The sequence below is a fragment of the Peromyscus maniculatus genome, chromosome 7 (genome assembly GCF_049852395.1).
Source record: "Peromyscus maniculatus bairdii isolate BWxNUB_F1_BW_parent chromosome 7, HU_Pman_BW_mat_3.1, whole genome shotgun sequence".
Taxonomy (NCBI): Eukaryota; Metazoa; Chordata; class Mammalia; order Rodentia; family Cricetidae; genus Peromyscus; species Peromyscus maniculatus.
Genome location: NC_134858.1, coordinates 107661415 through 107688591, shown reverse-complemented (window position 1 = coordinate 107688591; position 27177 = coordinate 107661415). Strand labels below are relative to the sequence as shown.

Here is a 27177-nt window from a genome sequence, read left to right as displayed (position 1 = left end):
GGTAGTGTGACAAGCATTTTCTTAGCCATTTTACTATGATATCTGACCAAAAGCTCAAGGGAAATATTTTTCATAAGGGTGAGAGTCTATAAACTCAGTTAAACCAAGACTTTCTTCTGTGCATCTACTTTGTCTTAGCTTCCCCGAGAGGATGTCTCCTGGAATATTACAGAGCATCCAAAGTATTCTGAAGTTCCCTGTTTAAGTTTTATTTTCTTGTGTGTGTCACACATGCATACATAGTTGTGTTGATGCTATAGCATGTGTGCTAAAGCCCAAGAGATTGTGTGTGAGTCAGTTCTCTCCTCCACCATGCAGGTTCCCAGAAATCAAACTCATGTCAGGTTTGGTTGCAAGTGTCTTTACCTGCTGAGATTTTCACCAGCCATCTCTCATAACTTTATTTTCTCTGTTTAACAGTCCTGGATGTCCTAGAACTTGCTCTGTAGACCCAGCTAGCCTCAAACTCAAAGAAATCTGCCTGTCTCTGCCTCCCTGGGATTAAAGGCATGTACCACCACCCTACATGCCAAGGATTTTTATTCAGTCAGTGAATAGGAGCTAACTTTTTGGCCACACACACCAGCTTCTTAAAGAACTAAAGATTATGGCAGGATCCTTCTATAAGATTGGAAGCTATGATGCAACCCTGTGGAGGGTGGTCAAGGCTTGCTGCTGGGGTAGGGAGGGGCTTATGGGAGAAATTACTTGGGCTCTAAACACAAGCTCAGAGGGATGCTACTGAGTTCACTAGTACTCCCTACCTCATATTCCATTTTTACACAATCCGTGAACCCTTTCTTCTCAAGTCTATATGGGGACTACTAATCTGTCAATAGCTGTAAGAACTTACTCTCATCTCTAAACTGCTTTTGCTTTTTCTTTCTTTCTTGAAAGAGGTTTTAGTATGTAGCCTTGGCTGGCTTGGAGCTCCACATGTAGACAAGGACAGCTCACACCTGCCTCTGCTCCCAAGTGCTGGGATTAAAGGAGTACACTATGTTTGGTCCAGTTTCTTCCCCCGCCCCCAACTCATCACCATTTTTTTGTTTTTTCCCCCCAAGACAGGGTTCCCTGTGTAGCCCTGACTGTCCTGGAACTCACTCTGTAGACCAGGCTGGCCTTGAACTCTGAGATCTCCCTGCCTCTGCCTCCTGAGCCAACTCACCACTTTTAACCTTGCAACATAAAAGTTCTTGTAGGGGAATGACAGCCAGGAGCTATGCATGTCAGGTGAGATTCAAACTAGTCTCATTTAATAACGTGTGACAGAGAAATAAGAGGTTTACCCACAGACCTCAGTACAGAATATACAACCTGAGTTTCACACCAAAAAGCCATCTGCAACAACTCACTGTTGAAGGCTGGACTGTCTATGAGCTTGCTACATCTCATGAAGAGAAGAAAGCCTTTCTTCCTCATCAGAAGCCCCCATCCCCACCCCCAAAGCAGGATGCTGAGGGATCTTCCCAATGTTCTACTTACACATGCCATTTGGCGCTGTGAGGGGTACCCTGGGTCCTAAGATGTTTCCGGGCATTGGAGGCATACCAGGAGGGGCAGGGCCACTTCCAGTAGAGTGAATGTTAGTCGCCACAGTAGGAATCATGCGGCCTGGCATGGGCTGCCCAGGCATCATAGAGCCAGGGCCTGGTATCTGACCTGTGGATGGAGATTTAAAGTATTGTTAGTATACATGCATTGGGGAGGTGGGGGGGGGGGGGAGAGAAATAACCAACTTAATGTCCATGATTATAGAACATAAATGAAGATTTATTTAGTGATGGGTGGTGGTGTCCAATATCTTTAATCCCACCACTCAGGAGGCAGAGGCAGGCAGATCTCTGAGTTCAAGGCCAGCCTGGTCTACAGAGTGAGTTCTAGGATAGGCTCCAACGCTACAGAGAAACCCTGTCTTGAAAAACCACCACCAACAAAACAAACAAACAAAACCACAAAAATAGTGTGTGTATGTATGGGCATATACATGTCATGGTATAGAGGTTAGAGGTTGCAGGAGTAAGTTAGGTGTGTCGGGCTGTGGAGACTGAACTTAGTCATGCTTGAGGACAAGTGTCCACACTACCTCACCAGCTTGATGATCAGCTTTTTGTTTATTTGTGGAACACTTAACCGGGGAAAGTTCACTGATTGACTTCTCAACTTGAGCACAGGAAAGGTAGTAGTTATCTAGAAGGAATTACAGGACTAATGTCATGGCTAATTGGAAGAAATTGTCAGGGCTAATATCATGTTATATAAAAACTCTGATAAGAATGCTTTCCTCACACATAAGAGCTTGTGAGCTCAATCCCAGGTACCTCATGAATAGAGTTGTGGTATATGCCTATACTCCAGGATCTGGAAGGTAAGAGCAAGATTTCAAAGTCATCCTTGGCTAGAAAGAGTGGGTATGAAGCCAGCCTAACATACAGCAGCCCATCTCAGAAATCAGCGAGCAAGTAAGTAAGTCCAAAGAGGGAGCACTCCCAAAGAAAGCATCACCGAAGGGAAAGCTGGTTACTCTGGGTGAGCAGTGGATCATCACATCACACACAACACCTAGCACAGACCACAGAGAAGGAGGCTTTCCTAGGAATCCGTGACCCAGAAACCACCACTGTAAAAGGTTCAAATTTGAATTCCAATCTCTCGTTCAACTGGAGGATTCACTAGGGACTCCATGAAGTACGTCCCTGGGATAGACAGAAAACACCATCTCTTCTCAGTCTTTAAATTAATGATGGGAGACAGAACAAGTAACATGTCTCTTAATTGCAAAATGACAAGACAGACTTCTAACAATCTTTTTCTCTAAGACTCAGATAGTATTTAGATTCTGCTACTGAATGATGTTTTCCATGGATTTAACTTTGCCACACTGTAGACTGTTTCTAGCAGTCACAGATGTAGGTAGGAAGCTATCTTCTGAATACAAAAACACAAAACTCTAGCCTGGAGACAAAGGAACATTTCCAGTCTTATGATAAAGGAAAGAACACCAGCTTTCTAACAACATGGTCTTTATCTACCTCAGGCTGCCTCCTCCACCAAGTCTGGCCAGGACAGAGTCTTAGGAAAGTTACATAGAGTTCACAGGCATCACGAGATGAGAGAGAACCAAACAGGGAGGAACAGTGTGTGTTCATCGGAATGACACAGCACACCACTGTTTAGGATCACTTTCACATTCTGATTCTCAAGTAAGGTCTGCTGAAATCCACGGGCCCAGGTGACACCCCAGTCAAGAGTCAAGAAAACAGACCCAGCAAGCAAAGTACAGAAAAGTAGCCTGCAAACTCAGAGGCCACCATCTTCCTTCCACTTCAGCCTCTCCTGGGTTATGTGTTCCTAGGCAAGTTACTCAGTTTCCCAAGATGTTGTTCTGAAAACACCTGACAGTTGTCCTCCTTAGCTGCAGGGCTTTCGTTCTGATGAGGGTAACTGTTTGAGTCTTTGAAATAGTGCCTTCTTTTCTCCGTGGCTCCTCTAATATGCCCGCAAGAGGCAGTATGCAGGGTCAGCAAACCTGACACCAATTAGAGGAGGAGGGTCGGAGGGAGTAGCGACTGAGGAACTGCCTGGGCCTTTCTGTGGAGGACTTTCTTGACCAATGACTAATGTGGGAGGGGCCACCGCTGGGCAGGTGGTCCTGGGTTGTCTAAGAATGCAGTGGAGCAAGACTGAAAACAGTGTTCCTCCATGGTTCCCGACTCACTCCAGGTCCTGCCTGACTTCCCTCGGTGATGTACAGGAACTGGGAAGTGCAACTTTTTCCTCAAGTTGCTTTGGTCATGGTGTTTTATTACAACAGAAAGTAAACCAGGATCAGAGCCAATATATTATAGGGAAAAACTGAGGCTCAGGAGTAAAACAACTTGTTTTTTCATATAGGATCTTGGTATGTAGTCCAGGTTGGCTTGGAGCTTACTATGTACCCCAGGCTAGTCATGAACTTGTGATAACCCTCCCGCCTCAGCTGTCTAAGTGATGGAATGACAGCTATGTGCCACCATGCATGGTTCCAAAGCTTTCATGGACAGAGGAATGGAAATCAAAAAATATATTCAAGCCTTCCAACTCAAGGCCCAGTTCTTCTTACCGATTACTCTGTCCAAATAAAAGTTCGTGTCAAAGTCTTCACTATATCACACTCACAACATTTCTATTTATTTATCTGTTTACTTGAGACTTATTTCACTATGTATCTCCAGCTGCATGGGCCTTGAGCTCAGAGATCTGCCTGCCTCTACCTAACCTTAACCGCAAACCCGAGTGCTAGAATTAAAGGCGAGCAGCAGCACTACCACACCTGCTTCCTTCAATATTTCTTTAATAATCTACTTTTTATTTTATGTGCATGGGTGTTTTGCCTGCATGTATATCTATGTGAGGATGTCAGATCTTAGAATTACAGATAGCTGTGAGCTGCCATGTGGGTGCTGGGAATTGAAGTGAGTCCTCTGGAAAGACGGTCAGTGCTCTTAACCACTGAGCCATCATTCCAGCCCACCCTTCAGTATTTCTTTAAAATAAAAACTGATTTAAGCATCTTTTACCAGCTCAACAGCCATAAAACCCCAATTGTGAAATAAAAAAAAATATTCAAGTACTTGAAATGTTTTAAAAAATTTATTTTTATTTTATGTGCATTGGTGTTTTGCTTGCATGTATATCTGTGTGAGAGTCAGATTCCTCGGAACTGGAGTTAAAGACAGTTGTGAGCTGCCATGTGGTTGTTGGGAATTGAACCAAGATCCTCTGGAAGAGCAGTCAGTGCTCTTAACCACTGAGCCATCTCTCCAGCTCATCAAAATGTCTTTAAAAAAATTTATACGCAAAAAAATCACATCTCATATGTAGTCCAGACTAGCCCCACATTCTCTTTGTAGCTGAGGATGACCTTAAACTTCTGATACTCTTGCCTCTAGTTCTTGAGTGTTGTGATAACAAGCAGGTTTTTGTTTGTTTGTTTGTTTTGTTTTGTGAGACAGGGTTTCTCTGTAGTGTTGGTGCCTGTCCTGTAGACCAGGCTGGCCTCGAACTCACAGAGATCCGCCTGACTCTGCCTCCTGAGTGCTGGGAATCAAGGCCTGCACCACCACTGCCTGGAAAGTAGGGGTTTTTATATGTGTTTTGATGCTTTTTTTTTTTTTAATATGGTGCTAGGGATTACACTGAAGTCTTCATGCATGTTCAGCAAGCCCTCTACCAACTGAGCTATATCTCAAGCCCAATCTTTTATTGTTTTAAGTTACACCAAATGTGTGATACACTTATGATGAACCAGAAATCTAATGCATGAAACATATGCTACTATGTTCTGCTGAGACTTCGTAATATAAGTCCTCCACCAATGGATTAGTGATTTGCCCCTAGCCAGCTTTCTGAAGTAACCTCACAGATAAGAGTTTGTTCCACCAGAGAAAAAGCTATTCAAGAAACAATCTAGCAGACTTTATGAAGTGATGTTTATCCATCTCATAAGCCCATGGGCTCTTGGCCAAGTAGTATCATTTCCACAGCTATATGCTTAGCGTCGGTGGCCCACTCACCTATTTCCCCATATCTCTAGAACAGTAAGCTGGGACAGGACAGTTTTGGGGGTTCTCAATCTATGAGGCCAACATCTAAAACAAACAAAAGCAAGCAAATTCTTGGCTTCACTTATTGTGAAATCTGAAGGTGAAAATATCTTCTCTCCTATTGTCAAGAACAGGGTCATAAAGCCATTTTCCCTGGAGGAGGGTGGCGGCAGAAAAGGGGAAGGTTAGAGTTAAACAATGCCTTCTGCTTCTGCGATCCAGCAAGCCCTAGGACCCCCGTCTACACCTCCCAGTCCTGGTTTGCAAGTGTGCGACGTCAGACCAGTCTGTTATGGAAGGACTAGAATCAATCGAAGGTCTTTATGCTGGCGCTGGCAAGCAGTGTGCCCAACAGAGACATCCCCACAGCTCCAGAAAAGATAATTTGGGAGGATCAAATTTGAAATAGAGGGGCTAGAGAGATGGCTCAGAGGTTAAGAGCACCGACTGCTCTTCCAGAGGTCCTGAGTTCAATTCCCAGCATCCACATGGTGGCTCACAACCATCTGTAATGAGATCTGGCACCCTCTTCTGTATACATAATAAATAAATAAGTCTTTTAGACAAAACTAAAGATCGCCTACCCCCCCTTTGGTGGTACTTGACACAAGTATCACCACTTAAAAAAAATAACAGTCTCAAGATAGTCTTATTAATTCTCACAAGCTTGAAGTTTGGCTCACATAAACCTCAAACACCAAGGAGTTAATACTAAACAAAATAAAAAGTGTATCCATACGTAGTCCATTAGTACACACACACAAAAACAGGGGGTAGGGGATATTTCTTTTTTTGAGGTGGGAGAAGGAGGAAGAAAGAAGTGAGAGGAAGGGAAAAAAGAGGGAGGAGAGGCAGTGAGCAAGCTTCAAAAAGCAGTGGCAAAACCTAGGATGGTGGGAGTCTGACCTACATACAGCGTTTTTTAAACAGCAGGCATCTGAAGCCTGGAAAATGGAAAGGTTTGCTAAAATTAGGTTTAGCTAGTAGAAAAAGCCCCCACACTCCCATGTTTATTAGATCTTTTACTAAAGCCTTACACCTATCATGTCTACTAGGATATTAGCTAAGGATTTCATTTCTCAGTCATTGGAAGACTAAGGTGAGAAAAGAGAGAAACTGTAAAGGGAGCCCGTGACTATCTATTCCTCAGCATGTGTCATCCATCCATTTCTAACCATGCACAGACATCCTCTGGCTGAGTCCCCAGAAGAACGGAAATAACACAATGGGGGCCAAGTGAGGGGAAGCCCAGGATCCACCGAGGCTTCTTCCCCATAGCAGCTTCCCGGGGTGCCTGTCACAGATGCTCTTTGTCAAGGACAGGGCCTCACTGTCAAGATAGTATAAGCAGGACAAGAGGTAGCACAGACTATAAACAAGGCTGATGTGATGAGCAAGGTCCTTCTCCCTTTTCAGTATGGGGCTGAGTCCACAGTACTGGCTAGGAAGCCACAAATTCTTTTTATCCTTTTGTGAATACTGCATTTCCTATGCGTAGGGGTCTGAGTTTAACTGGGTTTAACTAAGGGGCAAGGGCTAGGTGCAGAGGGTTGGTACAGAAGTTAAGCACACTCGCTCTTCAGAGAGGACCTAAAACCAGTTTCCAGTACTCATACAGGCTTACAACCAAGTACTTGAAGTTCCAGCTCCAGGGCATTCAATGCCCTCTTCTGCCCCCGTGGGCAACAACCCATCCACTCACATGGGGTGGGGCAGTAGCTACACAATGTCTTGAGGGGAAAAAGGGCAAGAGCCTGAGCTAGGAAGACCATGGATTGGAGGCTGCCCTGGGCTACACAGTAAAACCATCTTGATTTTTATTTCAAGAAAATAAAGAACAGTAAGTGAAGTGCCTAGTGCCTCAGCTGAGAGACATGCCCTACTTTTGTTATTGAAGTAACATTTTATAGAGATAACATCTTCTCACCAAACCACACCGATTACTTTCTTTTGTGGTGGTGCTACAGATGGATCACGGGGCCTTGGACATGCTAGACGTGTGCTATCAGAGCTGTACCAGAGCCCACACGTGATGGTCACCTACCAGTCCACTCTCCACTGTGGCTATCCAGTATTTGTGAACACCAAAAAGTCAAGCATAGTTGGGCAACACCAACAAATGGCTCACACAAGGACTGGTTGCTAGGCCAGGGAGGTGGCTAAGGGGAAAGAGTATTTTACCTTAGGTAAAGGATCTTGTGAAGCCTGATGACTAAGTTTGTTACCTGGAACCCACAAGATGCAGAGAGAACTACCTTCCACATGTTTTTTCTCTGACCTACATACATCTGAGATGACATACATTCACCCATACACATACACAGACACATATAAAACAATCTTTAACAACTGATTGGTATAATGACTACTCAGCTTATAGGGTATCACAGGCAGAAGCAGTTAAGTTTTTTTTATTTATTTTTAAAAATTTTTTAGCAAATAGGCTCTCTCTCTCTCTGTGTATATGTATATGTATACACACACACACACACACATACATACACCTATATATAAAATAAGGTGTGTATACACACACACACACCCCTTATTTTATGTTCATTGGTGTTTTGCCTGCATGTATGTCTGTGTGAGAGTGTCAGAGCACTGGAACTGGAGTTACAGACAGGTGTGAGCTGCCATGTGGGTGCTGGGAACTGAACCCTGGTCCTCTAAAAGAGCAGCCAGTGCTCTGAACCGCTGAGCCACTTCTCTAGCAGTTAAGTTTTTAGCTGAAAAACTGTTTTTACAGCTTAAGGGGAGAAGATGAATGCTGTGCTGCTGCTTCTAACAAGTTCACCAAAACGTTAAGACAAGGTAAAAATAGATGTGCCAACCACAGAGCAGAAACACTTCGGGGTGAAGAGTTGGCTCAGTGTTTAAGAGAGCACACTGCTCTTCCAGAGAACCCAAGCACAGTTCCCAGCACCCATGCTCGGCAGCTCACAACTGCCTGTAACTCCAGTTCCGGAGGATCCAAAGCCTCTGGCCTCAGCCTTCAACGGTACCTGCATTCACCCTGACATCTACACACACAGACACAGAGATACACACACACAATTAAATGTAATAAAAATAGGGGCTGGAGAGATGGCTTAGCGGGTGAGAAAACCGACCCCCTTTCCAGAGGACCCACATGTCACCTCACAACCACCCACAACTACAGTTCTGGGAGATGGAAGGCCCTCCCCTGGCCTCTAAGGACACAAGGCACACAAGTGGTGCACAGACAAACACACAGGCAAAACTCCCAAATACATACAATAATAAAACAATAAAGAAACAAACAAACCACAAAGTCAAAATAAACACTATACTACATAAAATTTCCTGGCCTTTTTGTTTGTTAGGAAAAATCTAACTTGGGATCCATCTGTATAGATATGAGATAAGATCAGAGATGAAAGCTAATAAAGCAAGACAGAAACATGTAGCAGACAGGACTTCATGCCCTCAAACGAAGAGGCAGAAAATCGAAGCATATGCACTATGTTTAGAGGTGCAGCTCACAGAGTAGATGTCAACTACTTGGATGCTCAGTACCATTTGTGCTCACAGCCTAGGAGATAATGAACAGCAATTTCATTTTGTAGAGACAGGGTCTCACTATGCAACTGTGGCTGGTCTTCCTGCCTCTACCTTACAAGTGCTATCATACCTGGATGAACTACTTTAATGGGTCGGTCCTATCACTATCGATGAACGATTTTGGTCTTGTGTGTGTGAGGTACACAGGACTCTGCAGACACACATATGCCAGAGGAGGATGCTTAGGAGCACTGTCACCCACTACTTTATTCTTTTTTGCGATGGCATCTTTCTCTGAACCTGGAGATTGTGCTTTTCAGCTATGCTGGCAACCACCAAGCCAGTCAGTCCTCTGTACCCTCCCATAGCAGTGATGGGGTCAGAGGTGTGCGAAGACCACATGTGGCTTATGTGGGTGCTGGGATCTGAACTCAGGTTCTCATGGTTGCATAGGAAGTAAACTTACTCTGAAAAGCTGTATGAATTAATCACTGAGCAACAAACCTGTCTTGGCTCTCTTCTCTACCAATTCACACAACATAAATTCTGGCCAAATATCAAACATTACCCGTTATGCGATAATGATCCTCAGGTCCTAATGTAAATGTGAAAAACAAAAACAAAAAACAACTGGGCCTTTACCTAGTTTGGGGAAACAGGTTCCTGTTAAGAAGCCCAGGTTTTGAACTCTCTGCCTCCTGCATGTTCAGACGGATTATAGGTGTGTGCCTTACCACAGCAGCTGACTTTTCTATTACTAGAGTAGTACTGATGAGACAAGGCCTCACTATGAAGTCCTGGCTGCCCTAGAATTTGTCATGCAGCCTAGGCTGGCAATCTACCTGTCTTCCACGAGTTGACATGCACCATTGTGTGCAGTTCATCTATCAATTTTCCTAAAACTCAGAAAATGTTAGTTGGAAGGATTTCGTGTTAGTTTTTTGCTGCTGTGTTAAATCATAAGCAAAACCCACTTGGGGAGGAAAAGGTTAATTTCAATTTATACTTCCAGGTCATGATCCATTATTGAGGGAAATAAGGGCAGAAGTTCAATGCAGAATCTGTGGAGGCTGAATGCAGAATTTGTGGAAGACAGAGAATCTGAGCTTGCTTTACCCAGCAGGGCTATATAAGATGATGTGGTCATGGGAAGGGTCTACACTTGGCTGTATGGTATGCTTTGATCCAGCAAGGGGGAGTTCTTTTGCCTCTCCCCTTGGCATGTTATAAAGTGTTTTGAATAAACTTGGAGGTTGTTGAGTATTGATCCAGGCCCTCCAGAAGCTATTCTGTGTTTCTGTCTTTTTTCTCATTGGCTAGGTCTCTTTTTCTACCTGATATTTTCTTATCCCTCTCTCTTCCTCCTAAGAACCCTAGAATATGTGGGGCCTGGACTCCCACGGACCCCCCAAGAATCTTGAAGCAGAAACCATGGAGGAATGAACGTCGCTAACAGGCTTGCTCTCTAGCTCCGTGGTTCAGCTAGCTTTCTTTTTTTTTTTCTTTTTTGGTTTTCGAGACAGGGTTTTTCTTGTGTAGCTTTGCGCCTTTCCTGGAACTCACTTGGTAGCCCAGGCTGGCCTCGAACTCACAGAGATCTGCCTGCCTCTGCCTCCCGAGTGCTGGGATTAAAGGTGTGTGCCACCACCGCCCGGCACAGCTAGCTTTCTTATAGACTCAGAGACCACCTGCCCAAGGAATGGTATTGCCCACAGTAGGCTGAGCCCTCCCATCTCAATCAAGACAATGCCCCACAGACACACCCATACATAACCCAACACGATCTAGGCAAGTCCTCAACTGAAGATCTAAGGTGACTCTAGTTTGTGTCAAGCAGATATTAAACACTAGCCAGCATAGCCTTGCTCTCAGATTTTAACTGCTCTGTTTGAAACCTGGGACTTATGCAGGGACGCTTGGCTCAGTCTGGGAGGAGGGGACTGGACCTGCTTGGATTGAGTCTATCAGGTCGATCTCAGTCCTCATCTCAGTCCTCGGGGGAGGCTTTGCCCTGGAGGAGGTGGGAATGGGGGATGGGCTGGGGGGAAGGGGAGGGGGGTGGGAAGGGGGAGAACAAGGGAATCTGTGGCTGTTACATAGAACTGAAGGGTATTGTAAAATAAAATAAAATTAAATTAAAAAAAAGAAACCTTAAAAAAAAAAAAAAAAGTTAGTTCCAAGACAGCTGGAGCTACATAGACACACCCTGTCTCAAAAAAACAAAATGAAACAAACCAGTGAGTTTAATTTCCTTTTCTTCTTTAAACACAATTCTCACTATTTAGCCCTCTTTGCCTTGATTTATAGTGAATCTCCTATCTGTCCCGAGTTCTGGGGATTACAGGTGCATACCACCAAACCTGTTTTTTTTTTAAATTATTATTATTTAGATTTTTTGAAGATGAATTTGCTAAGTAGCTGTGGCAAACCCACAACCTGTGATGAAGACCTAGGTAGTCTTCAAGTTTCAATGATCTTCCTATAACTGCTTCCTGAATCTGGGGATTGGATGCAGCTCCTAATTTTACTAACAGAGATTTAAACAAAAAATAAAAACAAACACAAAACAAACAAACAAGGGATTATCCTCGTCTGGTAGAGTTTAAACAGGCCTAAACTGCAGACATTATGGTAGCACCTACTGTATGGACCTATGCATATCCCATGTCCATTCTCAATTCTACGGGCACACACAATAAAAACTTATGCAGATATGCTTCCGCTTGTTCACAGCTGAATGAGCTGTTCGTATAACTCAAGTTTGAAAAACAACCCAACGTTCACCAACAGGAGAATTCACAAACTAAGACATAATCACTCACAGCAGTGCACATACATCTTATATATGGTACTAAGAAAGCCAGACAAAAATCATATGTTTACAACCAGTAAACTAGTCACTGTGATTGGAAGCTGGGAGAGTTGTACCCTGGGAGGTGCAGAGATGAAGAACAATATGATGGGAGACTATTAATAGGGGTTATAATCTCTATTAATTAAACTCATCAAGCAAACATTATGATTTGTACATTCTTTTATTTAAAAATTTTTTATTAATTATACTATCATGGGGCTGGAGTGATGGCTCAGTGGTTAAGAGCACCAGCTGCTCTACCAGAGAACCCGGGTTCAATCCCCAGCACTCACATGGCAGCTCACATCTGTCTGTAACTCCAAGATCTGACACCCTCACACAGACGTACATGCAGGTAAAACACCAACGCAAATAAAGTAAAGATAAATAAATTGTTTAAAACAAAATTATAATATCATATATATGTGATTTGTATTAATGCAGGGATATGCATGGTATGGCAAGAACGTTAGGGGTCAGAAGACAACTTTTAGGAACCAATTTCCTCCTATCCTGGGTTCCATGGAGTGAACTCAGGTCATCAGGGATTGGGTGTCAAGTGCCCTTAACTACTGATACAAACACAAACTTACATGAGAACAGCTTGTCACAAATCATAAAACACCCTCTCTCACATGAATGATCCTTTCTAGTACATAGCCAATGTAGAAAAGCCTATTTTAGTGAGAAATGTGGACAAAAACGACCTCTATCTTGCATTTTTATCAATGAATTTACTAGCACCGTCTCACTAGGAAAACAGCTGCACACAGGTCCTCTGTGAATGGACTCAGCCTGTGGCACACAAGTCAGCACTATGGCATGACTTTTATCTAGAATCAGATGGAACTCAGTGTGAATCCTGGTTCCACCAAGGCTAGGTAGCCTTGCCATGGAGTAGGTCTTCATCTGCAGAGCAAGGACAACAAGGAAGTGATCTGATGAAGCAAGGCAGTGCAATAACTACCAACAGCAGAATATGTTTTGTTTCTTAAAAGCCCAAGCTGGCCTAGAACTTGTTATGGAGTTTAGGCTGGACATACTAGCTGAGACTATAGCCAAGAGCCTTGCACCCATCTTAGCTACGTTTTTTGTTTTGTTTTGTTTTTTGAGACAGGGTTTCTGTGTAGCCTTGGCTACTCACTCTGTAGACCAGGGTGGCCTTGAACCCAGAGATTCGCCTGCCTCTGCCTCTTGAGTGCAGGGATTAAAGGCATGGGCCAACACTGCCTGGCTGCAGCTACATTTTGAACTAACTACTGTGCTTGAAAGATGACTTTGCAGCCTGTGATATCGAGCATATGTATTTATTTAAAGCTTAACTCTGGGAAAAATGAGACCCTTACACAGAAATTTTGAGATTCACCCAGCTGGACAGAGAAGTGGAAAGTACCCTGTGGTGTGAACCTGTCAGACTTCAAAGACCATCTCCAGAAACATGTTAGTACCAAACTGAAAAACCTCGGATGGTAACAGATTCCCTAACTATCTTTGTTTTGTTTGGTTTTTTGAGATAGGTTTTCTCTGTGTAGCTTTGGAGCCTGATCTGGAACTCGCTCTGTAGACCAGGCTGGCCTAACAATGTAGACCAATCTGGCGTCAAACTCAGAGATCCTTCTGCCTGTCTCTTGAGTGATGGGATTAAAGGTGTGTACCAGCATGCCTGGATATAGATACCCAGATGCCTAGCTCCATGTTTTAGTTAATATCAGTAAAATTAACAAAAGCATACTTTGGCCTGTGAATAAAATTCAACTTGATAATATAAGCTGTCAGATCACAAATGTATTCAACTATGGCTTCTATAAGCAAATATGATTGGTAACTTCTAGAAGAATATTCAGAAATCTGTCCTCTGAAGTGTTGTATTTTAAAAATGGTGGAATCACACCCTACAACAAGGTCCACATGGGAGGTTTACTGAGGGGAAGGGGAGAGAGGAGGCGGCAGAGACCAGTCCCTGGGGATAAGGACGATGAAGAGAAAGAGAAAGGAAACAGGAGTGTACAAGACCCGCCTTTTATAAGGAAATGTAGGGAATGCGCACAGGTGGTGCTCTTAGTGGCTGCAGCTGAGGTCTGTCCTGTCAGGACCCCAAGGGCAGGCCAGTACAGATGCCTAAATGCTAACATTCTTCCCTATTGTTTATTATAAAAAGGTAGCAGGAGAGGCGTTTAAGCTTCGAAGTCTGTAAGTAGGGCATTAAGCTGAGAGGTTTGAGGGTTTCTAAAAGGCATCCCAGAGGAGATGTGGGGCTTATGGGATTGGAGGCCTTATTTCCCATGGCTGCAACAGAGAGAAAAAAGAATTTAAAACAAACAAACAAACAAGATCCAATGGCTATAATATCTCAGGTGTCCCAGAGATTAAGCAAGAATCGATAATGGCCCAAGTCATTCTGCTGGAATTCATGGCCACTGGCCACTCCCCCAGCTACATGACCATGAATGCATTGGCCAAAAAAACCAACCAACCAAAAAAAACCAATTAGTCATCCCAGGGCCTCACGTCCTACGCAATCTCTGCGCTGTGTGATCACGCAATCTATGCACATGTGTAGCTCCATCAGCCCATATACGAACGTGCAAGGGAATCCATAAAAAGTGGGTCACAGGCTGCTCCCTCCTTCTCTCCCTCTCTCTGCAAACCATTTCCATAGGCCTACAGTACATCCCCTCTGCTCCTTCCCTAACAAACCTTTACAGTGGGTCTTGTCATACCTCGTGGCTTTTCTTGCTCAGTCACAGCGCTGCTCAATAAATAACACAGCACCGCTGCCGCGTAAAACCAACACATTTAGTGTTCTGTCAAGCAAAGAGCAGGGCCGGGTCCAAGAAATGAACAAAAAAAGAGGCCTCAGATAAGTGTTGTGGGGACAGTCAGCGATGGGGACCCACACCACAGACGGGTGGACCCCCAGTTCCAAGGACACCAGAGGGATACTGGACAATCGACAGTTGTTCCCAAGGGTCAGGGAAGTGTTTGTGCTGACTGGGTAAAACCCACCAATCGAAGTAGCCAGTGTTGTGCAAAGTGATCCGGCGGCTGGGCAGATGGAAAGTGGCTAGTTGCAGATGAACCAACCTTGAGGAACACCAGGTACGACAGAACCCACTCTAAGAGTTTTTATCAGGGAAGGGAAGGGTGGAGGTGGGTAGGCCTACTGAAAGAAAGGTGGTAGTGTTGAGGGGTGTGTGTGTGCACGCCATCTCTGGAGAGAGTGGGGAGTGCAGAAAAAGTGAAAAGCTGCATTGGAGTAGGGACTTAAGAGAAAGCTTGAAAGTAGGGTCCCCTCTTCCATCTATCAGATTGCTGACAGAGCTGCAAGGTCCTGTAAAATAGCAGGATATGGAGTGCTGGTGGGCCGCCATTTTGATTGGTATATGGGACCAAGTCTGACTACAAAGGTGGATAAGTTAAGCCCTTATGAAGGTAGGCACATTTTCTCTGAGTGACACAGAAAAAAGGTCCAAGGGCTGGAATCTCTAGCATCCCAGAAATTCAGTGATGATCAATGAGAAAGCACAAGCTGCTCAGTGGACTGTTGTCAAAAAGCAGGGGCCAATGGGCTAAGAGCCCCAGGGAGACACAGTCGCCTGGTACCAGGACTTCGAGAAAAGCCAGAAGGCAAAGACTGTGCTCAAGAAACAAAGCCTCAATGTTGAAAGGAGAGTGCCAGCCATCCATTAGGTGGGAGAGCAGGGCTGTTGGTGGCAGACCAAGTTCCAGGGTCCCAGCACATTTCAGACTTTCAGACTGCCCGGAGAGCCTTCCAGGACAGGGAACCAATGCTGTATTTTAAAAATGGCAGAAGGCGTCACACCATACAACAGAGCCCATGTAGGAGGTTTATTGAGGGGAGAGGAAAGAGGGGTGGGCAGAGACCGGTCCTCGGGATGAGAACAAAGGAGAGAGAGAGAGAGAGGAGAGAGAGAGAGAGAGAGAGAGAGAGAGAGAGAGAGAGAGAGAGAGAGAGAAGAAGAAGAAGAGGAGGAGGAGGAGGAGGAGGAGGAGGAGGAGGAGGAGGAGGAGGAGGAGAGGAGAGGAGAGGAGAGAGGGAGAGAGGGAGAGAGGGAGAGAGGGAGAGAGGGAGAGAGGGAGAGAGGGAGAGAGAGAGAGAGAGAGAGAGAGAGAGAGAAAGAGAGGGGGGAAGGAGGGAGGGAGGGGGAGAGAAGGGGAGGGAGGGGGAGAGAGGGAGAGAGAGGGAGGGAGAGGGAGAGGGAGAGGGAGGGAGGGAGAGAGAGGGAGATAGAGATAGAGAGATAGAGATATGGGGGGGTGGGCAAGACCCGCCTTTTATAAGAAAATGTAGGGAATGTGCACAGGTGGTACTCTTAGTGGCTGCAGCTGAGGTCTATCCTGTCAGGACCCCAAGGGCAGGCCAGTACAGATGCCTAATGCTAACATGAAGGAGTCAGGGATTAGGACTTTCTGAGACTTCAAAGAATTTCCTTATCTATCTTAAATTGCTTCTTTTGCATACGCTGGAGACAACATTAACATTCCACTCCAACAAGCACTAACTCTGGCTCTAGGAAAATGTTTATGATTGTACAATCCAAACTGATCAAAGTTTACAGGACAACTATGAAGAAAACAGTATCCAAATACCTAATATCCACAAGAAAATAGTACAAACAGTAGAAAGGTAAAGAGTCATGAAAGTTCATTTGTCTTGCAATTTTTCTTGAACTGATGACAGTCTATAGAATACTTTAACTTGGGGCTGGGGCTCAGTACACAGGTCTCATTATATATCCCAGGCTGACACACAATTCATCATCACTCAGGCTCTGTCTTTTGAAAGGATAGGTATGCACCACCATGCTTAGCATATGGTTAAATTTTTAAGAAAGTCTGAGATACACTGCCGATTCAGAGGCTGATCTACCCAAGGAAAAAGCATCTAGTAGAAAGGTGGAATATACCTGGCCAGATTGATGTGATGATAACGCCAAAACTCACATTTTGTTACAAATGACCACTTGGCATGATAACCACTTTTGATGACCTGTGCTGTAAGATGTACAAATTTCCTGTTAGCATAGCTTCCCTCTTACCTGGCTGGGGAGGGTGGGGTGGTGGCATCTGATGGTGCATCAGAGGGTAGGGTGGGGGCTGTTGATGAGGCAACATGCCAGGGTGCCCTGTTGCTCCAAGTGGGGCCAGACCAGGTCCTCCTGAGTGCTGGTGTGCTTGCTGAGGGTTCTGGCCATGTTGCTGCTGTTCCATTTGTTGTCGAGCTCGTAACTCTGCATATTTCAATTGTTCCATGTGGAAGTTCTGGCGTTCAGTAAGCAACTGCTGTCTCTGTTGTTCTAGCTGCAATAAAGGGAATAGAAGAGAAACGGTACCAAGAGGCTTCTCAGGACTTCATGACGTGTAATTCATGGATTTGATGCATGAGTGCCATCCATGCTACGCTGCAGGAAGAGGTCTCTTACCAGGGAAGTCCTTATGTTTAGTCTACAATCTGCTTTTCCTTACCATTTACAGCAGTGGGGCAAATGCCCTGTGGCCCTACTTTCAACAGATTGGGAGGCTTTCCTCTTCTCAGTATTACTGGAGAAAGTATCTAACTAACTTGCTCTAGCCACCCTTGCATTCCTGGGCTCATGTGATCCCCTTGTGTTTGTTTCTAAATAGCCAGGACTAACTACAGCTATGTACCACTGTGTCTGGGCAAGCCTGCAGGCAATAGTTTATTTATTTACTTCAGGAAAGAATCTCACAGTGTAGACCTGCAGCCTTCAAATGCAGAGATCTGACTCTGCCCCCCAAAATTCTGGGATTAGGAAAGAAAATAAAAGTCTCTCCACCCATTCCTCTCAGCAACATTTAAATCCTGTCTAACTTCCCGGGTGCTATTTTTTGTATGTGATCCATTTGTCTATTTTAGACTATAAAATGTCCAAGAGGTGGCATGACCTCAGTTATACAGACACCTTTTATCCTCTCATGTGGAACTTTGGAATGGTATGCAAGGCAAACCTTTTAGCTTTTAAATAGCTAAAATTACACTGGGTCACAAATTTACATATTTTTGCTGACTAAATACAATTTTTAAAATTACTATTTTTTTTATTTTAAGTGTATTGGTGTTTTGCATGCATGTATATCAGTGTGAGGGTGTCAGATCTTGGAGGTACAGACGGTTGTAAGCTGCCATGTGGGTGCTGTGGATTGAACCCAGGTCCTCTTGAAGAACAGTCAGTGCTCTTAACTAACCAGCCATCTCTCCAGTTCCTAAACAAAAATTTTAAAAGGAAACTGGGAGAATATAAACATTTCAATATTCAGATAATAGGACTGGACAACAGCACATAGTTCAGTAGTAAAGCACATGCATGAAGCACTAGGTTCAAATCCAACTGCCACAAAAAGAAATGAATAAATAATGAAGAGAAATAGCTAGGCGAGTTTGCAATCCTAGCACTCAGAAGTTGGAGGTGTGAGCATCAAGAGTTCAAGGTTCTTCTTGGCAGTTAGTGAATTTGAAGTCAGTCTGAGCTAGAGGAGACACTCAATTAAAAAAAAAATGTTATATATGCAAAAAATTCAGATATTAAAATTAAAAGTATCTGAGCCAATAAAGAATATCCTAAATTCAGGGTTGATAAGAAAATCAATGTATAAGAGCAATGGCTGCTCCTCCAGAGGTCCTGAGTTCAATTCCCAGCAACCACAGGGTGGCTCACAACCATCTATGAGATCTGGTGCCCTCTTCTGGCATGCAGGCATACATGCAGGCATACCACTGTATACATAATGAATCAATAAATCTTTAAAAAATAAAAATAAAAGGAAAATCAACCTAAATATGAAGACAATAGAAAGAATCTAAATGTATAGAAATATGGAAGATAGTGATCGTACATATGAGGTTAGACCTATTTCTTTTCAGTAGTGACCCCGTTCCATCATTTTCCACATCATGATCTCTCAATAAAATCCTTTTCTAGGGTTGCACCATCTAGCAGAGTAGACATTAAGTGAGACCTATGTACTGAGTATTTGAAATATGGTCAATATGAATGGAGACAGACATACATAGGGAGATCAGAGGATAACTTGTTTGAATTGGTTCTACCTACCATGTGGGTCCTGAGGACTGAACCTAGTTTATAAGTACTTTACCAACTGAACCATGTCACTATCCAGTAAAAAGAACAACAATTTCATTGATTATAAGTAGAATTAATATTGTCATACTAAATTATTATAATTTCAGTTGTTTTAAACTTTTGTAACATGGCTGGTACAAAAATCTTAATTTCATGTATAGCTCAAATTTTACTTCTGTAAAGTACACCACTGAGCCATTCAACAGGTTAAGAAAATATAACATTTTGGCTTTTGAAAGGAGCCAGTTCTGTGGATAAATACTATATACTATAATTAGCAAAAACTAGGTGGACAAGTAGCTTACAAAAGCGGGCAGAGGATCTACTGTGGAATGGAGGGAAAAGATCATTGCATGGCCCAAGGAGCAGCTGGGAAAGTCCTTGATGATGGAAGTGTCACAGCAGGAGAGCTGGACACAGATGAGGAAGACAGCAGAAGGAGATGCTCAAGTCAGATGGCTTGTACAATCGAACAGAGCTATACACCAATTTTCAGCAGGCTGGCATGAAAGGCTCTGGCTTGGTTGGACTTCTTAATGTGACAAAATGTAACCACTGAGAGAATGCTCAAAAAGTTCAATTAAGCAGTGACATGTACAAGACCAAATGATAAAAAATAGATAGAGACTGACTACAGTCTTGCTTTTACACTCCTAAATATTCTCTCTGGGAAATTTAGGACTCTGCAATTTCCTGAGGTTAGACACAAGAGGTTACCAGAAATGGACACCCCACACCCCGACAAAAAATCTTTTGATAAAGGGTTTCTTTGTGTAACAGTCCTAGCTGTCCTGAAACTTGCTTTGTAGACCAGGCTGTCCTTGAACTCAGAGATCTGCCTGCCTGTGTCTCACAAGTGTTGGGCTCAAAAGCATGCACCAACACCACCCATCCCAGAAATGGATTTTTTACTTACATTCTGGAGTCATTACTGTTCTGGACAGCTGGGCTGTAGTTCTGAAGCTATTTAAGAACTACAGAAGGTAGCTCAAGATCTGCATTGTAAATACCCTGAACTGTTAATGGAGACTGTGCTGTCTCCTAAGTGATGTTTTTGACTCTGTATTAACTACTCAGTATTTTTGTCTTTTTCTTTTTGGTTTTTGAAACAGGGTTTCTCTATGGCTGTCCTTAAACTCAGAGATCTGCCTGCCTGTTTCCCAAGTACTGGGATTAAAAGTGTACACCACCACCGCCTGGCTTCTTTTTCAAATTCTACCTAGCATTTCTTAGGTGACCTAAATTCATCAAAGTTTAATTTTTTTCTTTCTTTTTCTTTTTCTTTTTTTTTTACAAGACAGGGTTTCTCTGTGTACCCCTGGCTGTCCTGGAACTCTGTAGACCAGGCTGGCCTCGAACTCAGGTCTTCTTTGTAAGAAAACAAACAAACAAACAACTTTTATCTTAGGGAAATGGGAAGAAAGAAAGTCAATAATGGTGAAATATTTCTAAAACCCTAGTCCTTGAGAGATTTAGGCAGAAGGATTACCAGTCTGAAGACAGCTTGTAGGCCCTGCATCAAACCCACTGCTACCAAAAACAAACAGAAACAACAAAGCTGAAGGAAAGATTTACTCACTTCTCCTAACTATAAGCTACCCTAAACTGTACTACTAGAAATGAATAAATAATTAACCCAAAACTAGTCATCTCCTTACTAGCCAAGCTCTCTGTCACTCTTTCTTTTTTCTTTTCTTTTTCTTTTTTTTTAAAGAGGTAGGAGCAGGGTTGAATATGGGGGGGGGGGGGGGTAAGGCTTATGACTGGGTCTCCCTTGTTGCTCAGGTTAGTCCCAAACTCACAGTAATGCCCTGGACCCTCCCTCCCTGGCTGCCTTGCTAAACTGTGTCTGTCATCTGAAAATGCAGAAAGTAATTAAAAGGAAGTAATTATGAAAATTAAAAATGGCAAATGATTAAATACACATACATACACCTGAAAAAAAAAAAAAAAACCCAGTTAAAACCCAAAGCTGTAATGTAGGATGAACAAGTCCCCTGAGGTGAGAGCAAGGCCCAGATTGTGGTTACCGGTTGGCTGCAGATGGTCTGGGCGCCCAGATGCCCCAGGGTGCTCTGGGGCAGAAGCAGCAGATCTGCAAAGGCTGCTACATCCTGACCTCATCGTGTAAATGAAGTATCCCTGCCCTATCAGATCAAGTCTGAAGACCGTATAAATCCACATAGGTACCTAATACTTGATAAAGGTGTCAAGATACAATGGGGAGAAGAGACGCGCTTCACCAAGTGGTTCTAGGAAAACTAGACACCCAGACATAGAAGAATCAATTGATAACTCTTTCTTACATTGTTTAAAAAAAAAATCCAAATGGTCAGCTTAATATTAAGACTAGAAACTTAGCTGGGCATGGTGATGCAAGTCTTTAATTCCAGCACTTGAGATACAGAGGCAGACAGATCTCTGAGATCAAGGCCAACCTGGTCTACAGATTGAGTTCAGAACTACACAGAGAAATCTGGTGTGAAACCTCCACCACCAAAAAAGCTACAAACTATAAACTGTAAAAGGAAAGAAGGCCAAGTGTGGCAGCTTCTGAGTCTAGGCCCAGCGTTCAGAAGCTGAGGTAGACGAGACAACCATGACCTTGAGGGCAGCCTGGGCTTCAAAAGAGAGAAACCAAACAAGACAAGTCTGTGCAGTGTTGGTGCATGCCTTTAATCTCAGCCCTCAGGAGGCAGAGTCAGGTGAATCTATGAGTTCTAAGACAGCCAGGGCTACACAGAGAAACCGAGTCTCGAAAAACGCCCCCCAAAAAAGGGGGGGGATGAGTTGAGAATAAATAAATAAATAAAATAAAACAAAATGAAGAAGGCAAACAAACCAGGTAGAAATAAACACCAGTGAAGCCACTATGGAGATCAGTAGGCACTTCCTCCAAACACACAAAAATAGGAGCTGGAGAGATGGCTCAGAGGTTAAGAGCAATGGCTGTTCTTCCAGAGGTCCTGAGTCTATTCCCAGCATCCACATGGTGGCTCACAACCATCTGTAATGAGATCTGGCGCCCTCTTCTGGCCTGCAGGGATATGTGCAAACAGAACACTGTATATATAATAAATAAATCTTTTTAAAAAGTCTATTTTGTGTGGTTTATTTTATTTTTCTATAGATAGATAGATCCCCGAACACCCATGCTCATTACAACACTATTCACAACACTCAAGGGATGGAATCACCCGAGACGTCCATCAACAGGTGAATAGTTTGAAGAACTGTGTATGCACAATGAAGTTTCACACAGTTATCAAGAATGGTGGTGCACCCCTTTAATGCCAGCAGTCAGGCGGATCTCTGTGAGTTCAAGGCTACCCTGGTCTACAGAGGGAGTTCCAGGATGACCAAAGCTACACAGTGAAACCCTGTCTTGACAAAAATCAGAAAAGAATGTTTAGTCATTCCCAGGAAAATAAGATAGGCTTCAAAAGAAAAACCCTGTCACAGGATCTCTATGATCTGTGGAAGCAGGAGTTAGGGATCCGAGAGCAGAGAGACGGCTACTAGAGAAGAGGAGGCCACCGGAGGTGGCTGTGAGGAGGGCTGAGTAACTGACAACCATCTAAGCACAGAAAAATGTCATAATGAATTCACTATTTTCTATACTAACAAAAAAATTAAAAACTCCCAGGCAGATCTCTGTGAGTTTGAGGCCAGCCTGGTCTATAGAGTGAGATCCAGGAAAGGCACCAAACCTACACAGAGAAACCCTGTCTCAAAAAACAAAACAAAAAAACAAAACAAATTAGAGAACTATGAGATGGCCCAGCAGGTGAGAGCATTTATTGCCAAATCTGATGACCTAAATTTGATCCCAGGAACCCACATAATAGAAAGAGAAAACTGACTCTAACAAGTTGTCCTCTGACCTCAACAACTGTACTGTAGAGCAATACACATGGACACATGCATGCAAACAATGTTAAATATTTAAGAGTAAAAGCAGAGTTGCTGGGTATAGTGGCACACACTTTTAATTCCAGCACTGTGGAGGCAATGGGATCTGAGTTCAAGGCCAGTCTGATCTACATAGAAAGTTCTCAGCCAGCAGGGCTACATAAGTAGGACCCTGTTTCAAAAATAAATTAATAAAAGTAATGTAAAGGTTGGTTGGAGAGATTGCTCAGGAAATAGAAGGTTAGCTTCAAAAGACATAATATAAACTCAATCCCCAGAACCCATGCAAAATGGAAGGATAAATAAAACTGACTGCCAAAACTCAAAAGGCTAGGGCAAGAGCATTTGAAACGCACGGGCAACCTTCGCTACACAGGCAATAGCAAACTCAAGGCCAATAGAACCGCATGAAAACTCTATCCCTCCTTCCCCTCACAAATGTTGCCTAAATAGAATATAAACAAGAAATACAAAGAAATATGAAAACATCCCAAGTTGTTCTACAAACATCTTTCATTTTGGTTTCATATTGGAGATAGGGTCTCATGTAGTTCCAGACTGGCCTCAACCATGCTGTGGAGCTGAGGATGATAGGCATGCCCAGTAATGCCAGGCTCTGTCCCTATGGATATCTTGATTTTATTCTCTGCCCTCCCATTTCCTAGGACTGTAGACTAAAAACTAAAAATAATTTACAATGTAAGTGAATTTGTTAGCTTTCTTCATGACTCTGAGGAAGACTCTAGGGAATCAAGTTTCATAAAAGGCTACCTATAAGCCCTGCTCTGAAGCCCCCAGCATTCATACCCCACCTTCCTCTCCCTGCACTCTGACACTGGGTGTACAAATCAGTGGCATCCATGGGGAGTCCACACAGAGCACTTTTCAGCATGAAGATGGCAAGTGCAGCTGACGTCCACACAGCTCTTCCCCTACTTCTATTTGCATAAAGCAAGAGGAGGTCGAGAGAGAAGAAACAATGGCGGGGCTCTGACAAAAATCCATCCACATAGATGGCCAAGTACTCCAGTGCCAGGTGAGACTGCAAGCTTCATAGCTAGTTAACGAGCAGTTACTGTGTCAGTATTTGGTGACAGTAAAGCAGAGTCACAGTTAAAAAGATACATATGCGGTACTATTATACTCAAGAAAAAAAGAAAACCTCCGGGGCTGGAGAGATGGCTCAGAGGTTAAGAACACTGGCTGCTCTTCCAGAGGTCCTGAGTTCAACTCCCAGCAACCACATGGTGGCTCACAACCATCTGTAATGAGATCTGGTGCCCTCTTCTGGTATGCATACATACATACATACATACATACATACATACATACATACAAACAGAACACTGTATACATAATAAATAAATCTAGAAAGAAAGAAAGAAAGAAAGAAAGAAAGAAAGGAAGGAAGGAAGGAAGGAAGGAAGGAAGGAAGGAAGGAAGGAAGGAAGGAAGGAAGGAAGGAAGGAAGGAAGAAAGGAAGGAAACCACCATACTTTTATTGTTTCTGTATGTGCTTCAAGCTGAGTGCACCATTTGAGGAAATGCCATTTTGGTCTTGATGCTTTAGAAAGCAACCCGTGCCGGGTGGTGGTGCAGGATTTTAATCTCAGCACTCGAGAGGCAGAGGAAGGAGGATCTTTGTGAGGTCCAGCCAAGGCTGGTCTATTGAAGTGAGTTCCACGATAGTCAGGGCTACACAGAAACCCAATCTCAAAAACAAACAAACAAGCAAACAAGCAAACAAACAAACAGCCCATGACTCAAGTATGGCTTTTTAAGTCTCACAGACAGATGCAATGTAATTGTAGCTGGCCAAAAATAGATTAAATTATTAGGGCAATATAAACATAAATTAAATTACTGGAAATGAGAAGAACACAAAGAGTCTGGAAAGACAGCTCAGTGGTTAAGTACATGGCTGCTCTTCCAGAGGGTGCAGGTTCTATTCCCAGCACTCACATAGGAGTTCACAGCATCTACAAATCAAGTTCCAGGGGATCCATCACCCTTTTCTGCCCTCTGTGGGCACTTCATGTACACAATGCAGACATACATGCAGGCAAAACATCCATTCACGTAAAAACAAACAAACAAACAAACAAGCCGGGCGGTGGTAGAGCACGCCATTAATCCCAGCACTCGGGAGGCAGAGGCAGAAGGATCTTTATGTGTTTGAGGCCAGCCTGGTCTACACAGCGAGATCCAGGAAAGGCGCAAAGCTACACAGAGAAACCCTGTCTCGAAAACAAACAAACAAATAAATAGAAGTGAAAAAAGTTAACATAACTCCTCTGGAGAACATGAAAATCACTCTTGGCCTTTTCAACAAATCTTTAAAACTGACAATCTACTAGTAAAGATAGCCTGTTACCTTTCCCTTCAGAAATCTATTTGGAACATTACTACTTCATTCATTTGGAAGGCTGCCATTCTGGGCCACATCATTACCTCATATGGGCTCCCCTTAATTCTGCTTTACCAGTTTCTCTTGTGAGCCCACAAAACAGCAGGCACATAGATTCTTCCTCAAGAATCTGCCTAGCATCTGACCCAGTGCTCAACTGATGGCCTAGCGACCATTCTACATTTCTTTCAAAAGAAGTTGTGTGTATGTTTAATTTTTGCTGGTAGGGATTGAAAGCAGGGCCTTGTATAGGCTAAGAGTATGTTCTACTATTGAGCTATATAACCCTGGCCACAACACTTCAATCCACAGAACTTCCGATAGGAGACCCTGATAGTATTTTCCCTTAGTCTAGCCCATCCATCCAACTACTTCCTCGTTTCTGTAACATCTATGTCAGATTCCCTCTGCAAGCTTATAGCCCCAGCTGTCTGTCCTTTCTTTCCTTCCTTCCTGTCCGCCTGTTTTTCTGTTTCTTTTATGTATATCGGTATTTTCTCTACATTCATATGTGTGCATCAAAAATGAGCCTGCTGCACAAGGAGGCCGAAAAGGCTGAGGGATCACCCATAACCGGAGCTGTGGACAGCTGTGAGCTGCCATGGGGTGCTGAACTGAATCCAAGAACTCTGCAAGAGAAACCAATCCTCTTTTAAGTGTCCAGCCATCTCTCTAGCACCCAAATGCCAGTTTCTTAATAATGGTTACTATTAATAATATACTAAGATGTATGTATACAAAGCATATACATATATACAGCATGTAACAATGTAACTTCATAAACTCATGATTCTAATTAAGTTCCATGGAGGCACAGAATCTTGTTTATTTAATACACTGCCCTCCCTGAAACAGAAACACTCAATGGACGGGTGACAACTCATTATCCCCACTTCAAAAGCCATCATTGGCAAGATACTCACTAGGCACTTATACAATCATGCCTTTGCTTCCTATTTTAGGATTTGAGATAGTCTTACAAACAGAACCACCTTCTCGATGATCCTAAGTAGGCCAACCATGGCAACCTCCCTTTTCTCAATTTACACATTGGGCTTCAGAGGAACTATGTTTAACTTTGTTTTCCTTTATATATATATTTTTTTAACTTAAAAAGAAAAGTTTTTGTAAGAGATTTTATGTCATGTGAATGGATGTTTTGCCTGCCTGCATTGTGTACATATAGGGCCCCCAGAGGCCAGAAGACAGTGATGGATCCCCGGGAACTGGAGCTGCCATGTGCATCAGCTCAGGGTCCTAACATGACTGGGATTATATTTTTTGATGTGCTACCTCCCTGACAGATTGTGAAACACCCCCACTGCCTTCCTTCTTACCACCACTGTGTGAGAGCACTGGGGTAATAGCTACTGAGCACTAGTTATATCTGAAATATATAAAACATTTCTCTCTCAATTATGGAATATTCAAGACTCAAAAGAACATTTGCTTTTAAGTCTTTAAAAGAAAAAGAAGCAACATCATATTTATATCTAATTCTAAAAGTAGAAATTGTTAAAAAGATCTATTGTTACTTAAATAAATAAGTAAAATCAACTATCTTAAAAAGAAAAAGTCTTGCCGGGTGGTGGTGGCGCACACCTTTAATCCCAGCACTCGGGAGGCAGAGGCAGGTGGATCTCTGTGAGTTCGAGGCCAGCCTGGGCTACCAAGTGAGTTCCAGGAAAGGCGCAAAGCTACACAGAGAAACCCTGCCTCAAAAAACCAAAAAAGTCTTAAAGCAACTGTACTGGGGAAAACAGGGAATGT

At 43.3% G+C, this 27177-nt stretch overlaps 1 protein-coding gene across 3 annotated transcripts in view; it reads right to left on the bottom strand.

Annotated features, from left to right (window-relative positions):
• Smarcc1 (SWI/SNF related BAF chromatin remodeling complex subunit C1) overlaps positions 1-27177 on the bottom strand; it is a 127493-nt gene that overhangs the window by 3583 nt on the left and 96733 nt on the right. For all 3 annotated transcript variants that reach the window (XM_042281738.2, XM_042281739.2, XM_042281740.2), the window contains exons 26-27: positions 17025-17286; positions 1486-1662 (exon numbers count right to left, since the gene is read on the bottom strand). In XM_042281738.2, the coding sequence (XP_042137672.2) occupies positions 1486-1662; positions 17025-17286 (439 nt within the window). The remainder of the gene's footprint in view (positions 1-1485; positions 1663-17024; positions 17287-27177) is intronic.